We start from the raw sequence: 12,429 nt of genomic DNA, 5'->3' as shown, positions 1-12,429 counted from the left end.
GTTTAATATTCTTTTTATCTTCATTTTATATCATGCCATTAATTGAGGAATTGTTTTATCTTCATTTCATGCTAACAAGTTAAATATTCTTTTTATCTTCATTTTACATCATGCCATCAATTGAGGAATTGTTTTATCTTCATTTCATGCTAGCCATTGAAGGATTCTTTTTATCTTCATTTTATATCATGCCATCAATTGAAGAATTGTTTTATCTTCATTTCATGTTAACAAGTTAAATATTCTTTTTATCTTCATTTTATATCATGCCAACAGTTGAAGGACTGTTTTTCTATTCACTTTGTTTCATGCTGCCCATTGAAGTTCATTTCATGCAAACACACGAAGGATTGTTTTGTTTTCATTTTTGCAATAGGCCAGACCAATTTTATTTCTTGTTTCACGGATTCTTGTCCTCACAAAACCTAAAGCAACAACCCACATGAGTTTCCATGTTAACTCTTTTGGTTTGTTTATATCAACTAAAAATAAGTTGAGTGCGTTTAGGCTTCACACTGATTTTATCACATTAACATTAGGATTTTATTTTTTGAGTGGAGAAAATTAATTTCTATTTTTTTTTTTCTTATTCTTGAAAAAATATGACCGGCAGATCCGTAAAACAAGAAATAAATTTGGTCTGGCCTTATTTCAGAGATTTTTTAACTTCATTTCATGCTAACCATGGAACTATTGTATACATCATCATTTCATAACAGTTAAACATTTGGCCTCAGTTCACATCACACTAACAATGCTATCTTAAACGTTCTCTGAAATCGACATTTCAGATGCACAGGATGTCCATATTTCAGTCTTAATGTCATGTCATATGAGTGAGTGAGTGAGCGACTTTAGTTTTAAGCCACATTCAGCAATATTCCAGCTATATTGTGGCGGTCTGTAAAACATCGAGTCTGGACCAGACAATCCAGTGATCAACAGCATGAGCATCGATCTACGGAATTGGGATACGATGACATGTGTCAACCAAGTCTGCGAGCCTGACCACCCAATCCAGTTAGTTGCCTCTTAAGACAAGCATGGGTTACTAGAGATCAATTCTGACCCGGATCTTCAAGGGTTTCATGTCATATGGACGTGGAGGAGATGACTTTTATCTTCATCTCACATCAAACAAATGACAGAACAATTAAAAGAAAAAACCGATCGTGTTTCAATGCAGAGTTTTCTAATGTACAGCAAACAACCGTCAGGTTTTCAAATTTGAAAAAACATGCTATTGCCATGGGTTTAAATTTGAAAAAAATACAGGTTTCACATCAATGTTTGAGACCTCCATATTGGAAACACAGTTGGTTTATCTTAATCATTCCATGACGCAATGACAGTGCTGATGCAAACTCTCTGGCGCCAACAGAACCAGCAAGTCATGTGGAATTGGTTGAACTGATTGAGAGGGCAAATTCAGAGACACAGCTAGGAACACCTGTTTTAACTACCTTCAAGAAGCCAGATGTGTGTTTGATCTTGCCAAATTGGGAAGAAAGGGCTTCTCAATGAATATTTTCTTTCCTGTTAATGTGGTGAACTACAAACTCATGGTCTACTAGAGATTCAGTACCACTAGCAGATAAGGCAGAACCCAGGATTCTATAATGTCTTGGTAGAATGGTATATTTTTCTTATGACAATACATGGTTGAGTTATCTTCACATGCAGGCAATCTCACCTGGGACAGGGTTAGACAAAACTAAAAATACAACAGAAACAAAACAAAAACACTAACGATGTATTAAATATGATATGTAAACAAAAGTGATGGTGAATGTTGAATTATGAGCAGCTTCAACCGATCAGCAGCAATGATTGAAATAAATGAACTTTGCAAACATCCTCCATGTGACTCATGAAGATCCGGGTTATAAATGATCTTCAGTAACCCATGCTTGTCGTAAGAGCCGACTAACAGGATCAGGTTGTCAGGCTCACTGACTTGGTTGACACATGTCATCGGTTCCCAATTGCGTAGATTAATGCTCATGCTGTTGATCACAGGATTGTCTGGTCCAGATTAATTTATTTACAGACCACCACCATATAGCTGGAATATTGCTGAGTGCGGTGTAAAACTAAACTCACTCCTCCATGTTTTCTGCAGACAGACATCCATTTTCTATGTGCATAAGTAGGACACATGAAGATGACTATGATGATATGGTGAATGATAGCTATGCCCAAACAGGTTTTACAGGAGTTTAAGTTATGATTGGTGACCAAAACAGTCCACTTCCTGCCAGAGTCATTGAGCGAGATGACTTACCTGATTCTTGTCTAGATCTTGGTCAATGAGCTCATTCTCTCCCTGTTCCTGGAATGTGATGATGATCAAGGCAACAAAGATATTGACGAAGAAGAAAGGGAACACAATGAAGAAGACCACATAGAAAACAGCCATCTCCATACTATAGCCTGGCTGGGGACCATGATTCTCTGTAGTTGAGTCCATTGAATGCTTCAAGATACTGTAACATACACATATGCAATACTTCAGCATACAAATATTTATCAACAGTGGAAAGGTGTGTTCATTTACAAAACATACAAAAAACTTACACATCATAAAATCGAAATAAGTTTGTGAAGGAATTGAACAGAAACAATAGGAACACTTGTACTAGCAACGCATTAGATCCTGCGAGGTTTACATGTACTTCCACCTCCAATGAAATCAAAAATCAATTCTTCATAGAAGATGCCAGAATTTACCCTGCACCACTTCTTGAAAAGTGATTGCCTGGAGATTAAATACTTTTCATCTTCATAGCCAAGACTCCAACATGGAACATTCTAGATATCTTCTAAAGATGTAAGTCAAGAGTGATAAATACATACCATAAATATTGTTGATATTCAAAGAGAATTTACACATATCCATTAATTGTGAATCCAAATACAATTATGAAATAGACAGGCACTTCCTGCATGTTTTTCTCCATACCCTGGCCATCCTTCTCCTGTTGTGACGGTGAACAGAGTCAGCATGGCCATTGCGATGTCATCGTAGTGGAACTCCTGTCGTAGCCATTCCCGATCCTTCACCGTGGGCACTTCCCCTCCATCATAGTCAAAGTACTGACCCCTGTACACACAACTCATCTGTACCTCAGTATGTCATACAACCATAACGTGTCTTCAGACATATAGCATTCCTCACAATACATCCCAGCTAACACACAACGTTTTCACAACTCTGTGGGAAGGTAACGTCAAGACACAACGTTGTCATACCATCAGTATTACCAGATTACCAGGGGTGGATACAGCTTTTTGAGAAAGTGTGTGTGTGTGCGCTTCATTTTCACGCGAGTTTCAATGACAAAAGGACTTTCAGGACAAAAGGTGTGTGTGCACCCCCCCACCCACATCTTTCTGGATCCGCCTATGATTATGTGTCATTTTTTAACACTATGTCACAACATATTAACAACGTTACAAATTTACGTTGAGGAAACCTTATGCTTTGGGCTCCTCACAACGTTTTTTTATAACTTTTTACTTTGAGATTCATTCTTCACTATTCAGCTACAGCTTCAGAAAACACAACAAAAACAACCTGCAAATTGACGAATAAACATTGAAGTGAATTTCAGCTTTGTTTCTTATGTACTGTTCACTACTGGGAAAACTATTCAAGCATTAACATTAAATAGAACGTTAAGACGACGTAAACACGTTAGTATCAAATAATGTTTACCTTGTGGTGATGTAAAAATGACTTATGACAATGTTAGGCCACAATGTTGTGACAACGTAAATAGCAGTCCATAGAATAATGTTGTAACAACGAATTATAACATTGTGACGATGTTGTGACAACGTGAAATTGTTAGCTGGGATGTCTGTTTTTCATATCATATACCACTTCCATGCATTACATTCTCTTTACAAAAAATTGAGAGTAAAAGGTAAGACACAACTACTGAGAAACATGTCTGAAATGGTAATTATTGCATGTACTCACTTTAGGATCTATGTGTGAGCGACTACAAGGTGTGAGAGAGTCACTTGTCAAATTGTGACTGGTTTACAGGTCTTAATGTTGGAGATATACAGGTCTTTGTGTGAGAGACTTATACCGTGAGAATTACAGGTCAATGTGTGAGAGAATTACAGGTCAATATGTGAAAAAAATTACAGGTCAATATGTGAGAGAATTACAGGTCAATATGAGAGAATTACAGGTCAATGTGTGAGAGAATTACAGGTCAATGTGTGAGAGAATTACAAGTTAATGTGTGAGAGAATTACAGGTCAATGTGTGAGATAATTCAGGTCAATGTGTGAGATAATTCAGGTCAATGTGTGAGAGACTTACAGGTCAATGTGTGAGATAATTCAGGTCAATGTGTGAGATAATTCAGGTCAATGTGTGAGAAAATTACAGGTCAATGTGTGAGAGAATTACAGGTCAATGTGTGAGATAATTACAGGTCAATGTGTGAGAGAATTCAGGTCAATGTGTGAGAGACTTACAGGTCAATGTGTGAGATAATTCAGGTCAATGTGTGAGATAATTACAGGTCAATGTGCGAGAAAATTACAGGTCAATGTGTGATAATTACCGGGTCAATGTGTGAGAGAATTACCGGTCAATGTGTGAGATAATTACAGGTCAATGTGTGAAGGAAATTACAGGTCAATGTGTGAGATAATTACAGGTCAATGTGTGAGAGAATTACAGGTCAATGTGTGAGAGACTTACAGACCAATGTGTGAGGGAATTACAGGTCAATGTGTGAGAGAATTACAGGTCAATGTGTGAGATAATTACAGGTCAATGTGTGAGAGAATTACAGGTCAATGTGCGAGATAATTACAGGTCAATGTGTGAGAGAATTACAGGTCAATGTGTGAGAGACTTACAGGTCAATGTGTGAGGGACTTACAGGTCAATGTGTGAGAGAATTACAGGTCAATGTGTGAGATAATTACAGGTCAATGTGTGAGAGAATTACAGGTCAATGTGTGAGAGAATTACAGGTCAATGTGTGAGATAATTACAGGTCAATGTGTGAAGGAAATTACAGGTCAATGTGTGAGAGAATTACAGGTCAATGTGTGAGAGAATTACAGGCCAATGTGTGAGAGAATTACAGGCCAATGTGTTAGAGAATTACAGGTCAATGTGTGAGAGAATTACAGGGCTATGTGTGAGAGAATTGCAGGTCAATGTGTGAGAGAATTACCGGTCAATGTGTGATAGAATTACCGGTCAATGTGTGAGATAATGACAGGTCAATGTGTAAGAGAATTACAGGCCTATGTGTGAGAGAATTACTGGTCAATGTGTGAGAGAATTACAGGTCAATGTGTGAGAGAATTACAGGTCAATGTGTGAGAGAATTACAGGACAATGTGTGAGAGAATTACAGGTCAATGTGTGAGAGAATTACAGGTCAATGTGTGAGAGAATTACCGGTCAATGTGTGAGAGACTTACAGGCCTATGTGTGAGAGATGTACAGGTCTACAAGATGGTAGTGTAGTGTTTGTTCATCACACTGAAGACCCGGGTTCGATTCCCCACAGGGTACAATGTGTGAAGCCCATTTCTGGTGTCACCACCATGAAATTACAGGTCTATGTGTGAATGACCTAGACGTCCAGGGACTGAGAGGTCTGTATGTGAGAACTAGGGCTGTGATGAACAGGTCTGCATGTGAGAACTAGGGCTGTGATGAACAGGTCTGCATGTGAGAACTAGGGCTGTGATGAACAGGTCTGTGTGTCAGAGAGTCAGGAGTCTGCTAGCATGTGTGCCAGACTTGAGGATCTATGTTAAAAGGTTGGGGGTTTATTAGTGCGAGACTTTGTGGTTTGTGACAGTAGAGGGTTATGAGCCAGAGACTGGTCCTTACTGGCACTCATCCTTGGTAGCTTTGGACTCATCAGTGCAGTAGAAGAACTTCCCTTTAAACAGTTGCACAGCGATAACAGCGAAGATGAATTGAAACAATGCGTACACGATGAGGATATTGGATACATTCTTCAGAGAATGAACGACACAGTCAAATACCGCCTGAAAACAAGGAGTAACTCCATCAGACAAAAATGGCATTGATACAGTCACTCAGAAAATAGCTGTACAGAATTTCTGTTAATTAAAAGAATAACAAATTTGTTTGGACATCTATTTTGTTCAGCAACATTGAATTTCAGATTTCTACAAGAATGGATTTGCATGACTAAGCTAAGAAATATGACAGTAAGAATATATTGGGTGTAATTAATATCGTGAGCAAAATACGAATGGATCACTGAAAATACATGAAGACAACTGGTGCTCACATCGTAACCCTGTAACAAAATGGAAATGATTGGTTCTACATAGAAATATGTAAATTAGTAAAAATTATGTATAAATTTCCTAAAGAATGATGAAATGTGTCAGAGAGCTGGGCGAACGAGTGGGCATGTGTGCACACCCTGGGAACACAACGCCAGCTAGGTATTACCTTCCTCACTGCTACCTGTCACAAGACTAACCTTCAACTTGGGAACCCTGTTAATTGTTTTAAGAGGTCGTAAAACCCTCAAAACTCTCAGTGACTTGATGGTGTTCAGATTTTTGCCTGCATTGTCTCCCCTGAAAGTTACAAAAAGTGTGTAAGATGTTCATTTCATGGTTAAATGTACAAGATGCACATAGTGTCGGAATGATCACTGTTGTGGCGCGATGCATATACGATTGTTGACAGATCATGCATCCCGAGGATGCGAGATTATGCACTCATGTTATTTGCAAGAATTCATCTTATTCTTAAAGTGACACATTTCATGCTATTTCATTACTTGCACTTGAGATAGTAGGTACATTGCATGCTGACTGCAAGATCATCATCCTATTTAAGTGCTCAAGGAACTTAATCTCTATACTATTACATCTATGCTAAAGAGTATCTATATACATTGTACAATTTTGTGAAAAGTGAGTTTATCAACAGAGAAATGCTTCTTTATGTTCAAATTGTTCCTACCAAGCAGTGTTCCTCATAGCATCTTAGTTTTATATAGGAAATAAATTGTTTGAAAGAGACGTGCAATTCCATCTTCTACTACATCTAGAAACGAACATACTGAAAGCTCTAACACTTGAGTGATAATTGTTGAAATTCATTGAATAGTTGATTGAACTATTTAAAATTGAAATGATATAAAACATTCCTGAGATTAATCAATGTGCATACTTTTGTAATGTGCATTACATGTACATGTCAATGGCAAACCATCACCGAGTTACGCATGTCGTGCAGTGCTTATAGACTTGCTTGCTCTGACATTAGCAATGTACACCCTGTAGAAAGTGGAGGCAAGAAACAAAATGTACATGCATCAATTTTGAATGGGATGTCAATTTCAAAGAAAATTTCACAAATGCAAAATAAAAATAACCAAAATGAATTCATAATGACATATCGAAGTAAATTTTCGAATATTATGTTCAAAATATTATTAAGTGATGATTTTTCAAAATGTTGGTCAACCCCCATTTCCCACTGTCAATATATACAGTGTACATGATATACGAGCTAACAGAAAATGGGTGTCAATCTCCAAAGATAATAAAACTCTTATAAAAAGGTGACAAAATTGGCACATATTTACAGTGAAACACAATGCATTGAGAAAGTATCGCATGAACGATAGAATCAAACAAGAAATTCATGTAAAAACACCATCATAACAGTAAATGTAATACACATGGGTATATGGCAAACAGTATACCGTCAATGCGTTGATTGCCACTAGAGGCGATATATGTACAGCCACCACGGTGAAACAACTGAAGTCGTCTAGTATGTTCAAGGGACAAAACGTGGATATCCCTTCCAAAGGGCTAAATAATGTGAACTGTGCCCTTTGCATTACACAAAAGAAGTGCATCTGCTCAGTAACCAAAATTGAGCATATCGCATGAAGAGAGATATATAAATAATTATATATTCTCTCCAGAAGTCCAAAGCCAGCCGAAGGTAGAAATGCAGAAGAAATTCCACAAACTACAGATCAATATCTAAACATTCAGGGGCTAATCATGTGAATAAAATGTACACGAAAAATTAATATTTACAATAACATGCTAAGATTATATTTACGTTAACGTAATCTGAATTCTGAAAGAAACAGCAGAAGGTACTAATAGAGATTTCTAGTATAATAGTTGAGAACCAGGGCTGAAACTATAACAGACTGGGCTGAAGTTGCATAGATGACAGATTCCAATAAAAGGCATGTTTTAGTGATTTCGCTTCTCGATAAAGAAGCAGAAATAAAGGGACAGAAACGGAAAAAGTTGAAACCAGAAAAAGGAGTCATTATAAGGAGTTGAGAAAATAAAACAATATTTATTTACTATTTCTAATTGTTGTTTCGAATACTAAAATATGCCTTTATTTACCTGTATGAACTTTAGAATATTTTCAAAAACCATTACCATTATTATGATAAATCAGTCGAAATGATCAGTATCGTACAGACAGGCCAATAGATTGCCATTTAACTTATAAGAGAATCATTAAAACATCAAAGGTCATTTTATTTATGCATAAAGAATATCACCTACAGAAGTAGGCTCATGAATAATACATAAGAAACATAGTTTATTCTAATTGAGAATACAGTACAGTCAGTGTCAATGTGTTGACGTAGATACTAGACTGAAAGGGCCGTTTTTACAACCAAAGCTCATCAGGTTGAACAAAACATCTACAGCATTGTTGACTTCTGTCAACCTGTCATGTGCTTTCTTTAGGCAATGACGTTGACAGACATTTATCTTATGGCATTAATAAACTTAAAATTGTCTTTTCAGTGTCATTACAAAAATTTAGTCATGAGTAGACTTATTGTGCTTATATACTGAGGGAAAAAAATAAGGGATCACCTGAAAGGACAAGTGTTCCTTTATTTTTTCCCAAGGTTTCTTCACAAGCTTTGTATCACATAGATTGTGAAGAAACCTGAAAAAAATAAGGGAACACTTGTGCTTTCATGTGATCCCTTATTTTTTTACCTCAGTATATTTCGTCTGTACCAGATGTACAAGTTGGATTTAGAAAACCAGCAGTTCTACATTGTCAGCATCCCATGTAGCTGCAGTGAGGTTTTGACAGAAGATATGGAAGGTGATACATATACTATATTCTCATTTAGACATACAACACAAGCTGCTGCTAGGATCCTATTGTTTAGCCTTGAATGGGAATTACAAGGAGAAACCAAAAATCAGTTGGAAAAAAGGAATTATTCTTATAAAAAGGTTAGTGTTATGGAAAGGAAGAAAGAAATATCTTCTGGCCTATTTCTATAAGAGCTGATATTGTCTTCTAAAATAATTCAATGAATATAAACATGTATGACAAATGAAAAACATCATGATAGGTATTGGATTCACAGCAGGAAATAAACACTCTTGTACTAAAAGAATATTAGGTAAAAAACTAAAACTGCAATGTATCCTACAAAGAAGAATCATTAAACACAGTCTAGAACATCCTGAATAAAATAAATCCAACCCAAATAAGTCCCTCCTCAATTCTACTACAAAAAGAAATAAAAAAAACCCCTCCCCATCCCCAAAGAAACAATCACTAAGAAATGGTTGACTGCTGTGAGGGAGGGATGTAGCTATCATGATGTTTAATGGCAATGATGATTGTCTGTTTTGTACAACACTGACTCCACCACGTCTAGGCACATCCTGCAGCTTATAGTACTCAGATAACCAACCAGCTGAAGCTTGGCACCATGCTGCCTCCAAACTCTTCACCCAGGGATTCACTGCCACCGCTTGACGAAAACAAGGATTTGGTTATGTCCACACTGAACCAACGCTTTCAAATACCCAGAAAAGTTGTCAGCGTAAAACGATCACAATTATTTAAAATATTTGATATTTAATCAAATATGAAAATATCTGAAAACTGAAAAAAAAAAAAATTCTTCTTGTACATGGTTTGATAGGATGTACAACAATGGATTTGTTTTAACTGATTTTTTGAAATTTGAGTATTTCTCTTGGTTCAGTGTGGATGTAAGGTTCCGTGTAGATCCCCTTCCAGTAAGTCAGTGAAAGGACCACTCACCCCTGTTGCTCACTCGAACTGTACACAAAGAGTACTGACATCAACATACAATACAATAGAAAGACCACGAACAAACACTGTGCCAGCAACTTCACACGCTACTTCAAGCAGTGGTCCACAGCATGTGTCACATCAATCTGTTTCCTCACAGCCCCCAAGTAAAGATTGATGGCCATAGCCAGCTTTAGGTAGGGATTTGCAATTTGCAAATGCTTGAAAATCATATTGGATTGTTGAAATATTTCATCGTAAAAATGTGTGAATTTGCTGACATTTGTGATTTTATCTGAGCCCTTAGTTTGTGTGAGCGAAGAGTGAGAGAGAGAAATTGAGCTGAAGTGTGATAAGTGATTAAGGTGAGTTGATAGTGTGAGTAGTGTGAGATTTGACAGTGAATGGTGTAGTGTAAGAGTTGATAGTGTGATTAGTGTGAGAGTTGATAGTGTGAGTGATGTGAGAGTTGATAGTGTGATAAGTGAGTGTTGGCATTGAATGGCAGTGTGAGAGTTGACAGTGTGAGTGGTGTGAGAGTTGATGTGAGCGGTGTGAGAGTACAGTGTGAGTGGTGTGGCAGTGAATGACAGCAGTAGTGTGAAAGCTGACAGAGTGGTGAGAGTTGACAGCGTGAGTGGTGTGAGAGTTGACAGCGTGGGTGGTGTGAGAGTACAGTGTGAGAGTTGACAGTGTGAGTGTGAGAGTTGACAGTGTGAATGTTGACAGTGTGAGTGGTGTGAAAGTTGACAGTGTGAGTGGTGTGAGAGTTGACAGTGTGAGTGGTGTGAGAGTTGACAGCGTGAGTGGTGTGAGAGTTGACAGTGTGAGAGTTGACAGTGTGAGAGTTGACAATGTGAGTGGGGTGAGAGTTGACAGTGAGTGGTGTGAGAGCTGACAGTGTGAGTGTTGACAGTGTGAGTGGTGTGAGAGTTGACAGTGTGAGAGTTGACAGTGTGAGTGGTGTGAAAATTGACAGTGTGAGAGTTGACAGTGAGTGGTGTGAGAGTTGACAGTGTGAGTGGTGTGAAAGTTGACAGTGTGAGTGGTGTGAGAGTTGACAGTATGAGTAGTATGAGAGTTGACAGTGTGAGTGGTGTGAGAGTTGACAGTGTGAGTGTTGATGATGTGAGAGTTGACAGTGTGAGTGGTGTGAGAGAGAGTGATACTGCAAGTAGTATGAGAGAGATTAAGTTGTTATTCAGTGGTGTAAAAGTGAATTACTTGTTATCATTTAGTATCAGTGGTGTGAGAATTAATGAGGTGTTATCAGTTAATGTGAGGAATATGAAAACAAATAAATTGTTATCAGGTAGTGTGAGTACTCTGAGAGTGAGTGAATGAAATGTTATCAAATAATACGATCAGCATGAGAGAGTATGCATAATTGGACAGTATGAGTAGTGTGAGAGAGGAATGCATTGTTATCTGAGTACTATGAGAGTAAAATGAGATGTTAAGATATCAGATGATATAGTCATTATTGGTTAAGAGTCGATTATAAGCATAAGCCCAAGTTGAACAAGCACAGATTGTTGGAAGAAATTATTTGTTGAGTTATTAAAGTTCTTCTCTTTCTGAAGCATGCCAACGTTTGGTGTTGGCTGCGTCACTGTGTGGGCTGTGGTCAACATGGCTGACTGGCACATCACAGCAAGCATCAGGACAAACACGGCCTCACCCGCAACATCGTCATCAAATGTGACTCACGTCAGATGTACAAACTTACTTCTATCGAGAAGTATAACACTACTGAATTCAATTGGTAATTCACATCAAACCATCTAATGCTATTTTGTATAAATATTTGTAGCATTCCAAATATTTTGTTACGATATTTCATTCATGTTAAGCAAGCATTAAATGCATATATATTAATTTTACAATGTTTAAGAAATGTCAAAATATGGTCAAAAATGCATCAAGAAGCAACACTTTGCAAACATGCATTATCACACTCTCATTTATCACCTTATCAGCAATTATCCTGTCAATGGTTCGTGTTATATTATTTATCTTTATGCTACTTTTAATAATAGATTTTTCAATATTCACAGATGATGACAATGTGTTGATTTACAAACACATCTAAACAGATACATGTACACACATTTTCACAACCATTTTATATATGTATACCATTTCTACCTTAGCGCTATGATTTTTGCTCCCCAGTATTGGAACATCACAGAATTTATGTCAATCTTAGCACTGAGGTTGAATTCCAGAACACAAACCAACAAGCATCAATAGCCAAGCCTTGTGTATGCTGAATGTTATATCACGGTTTGACACCTGGTGTCAGAATGTTACGGGTTATTACCAGCTAA

At 37.3% G+C, this 12,429-nt stretch overlaps 1 protein-coding gene across 1 annotated transcript in view; it reads right to left on the bottom strand.

The window, feature by feature from the left end:
- Window positions 1-12,429, bottom strand: part of LOC124291256 (voltage-dependent calcium channel type A subunit alpha-1-like) — a 299,650-nt gene that overhangs the window by 50,377 nt on the left and 236,844 nt on the right. The window contains 6 exon segments of the mRNA XM_046728197.1: window positions 2,285-2,486; window positions 2,963-3,103; window positions 5,882-6,042; window positions 6,510-6,609; window positions 8,120-8,137; window positions 10,109-10,126. Of these exon segments, the coding sequence (XP_046584153.1) occupies window positions 2,285-2,486; window positions 2,963-3,103; window positions 5,882-6,042; window positions 6,510-6,609; window positions 8,120-8,137; window positions 10,109-10,126 (640 nt within the window).

Source organism: Haliotis rubra, unplaced genomic scaffold (assembly GCF_003918875.1).
Source record: "Haliotis rubra isolate DU_JTF1 unplaced genomic scaffold, ASM391887v1 Scf488, whole genome shotgun sequence".
Lineage (NCBI taxonomy): Eukaryota > Metazoa > Mollusca > Gastropoda > Lepetellida > Haliotidae > Haliotis > Haliotis rubra.
Note: the sequence above shows the minus strand (reverse complement) of the source record. Positions and strands in the feature narration are given on the sequence as shown.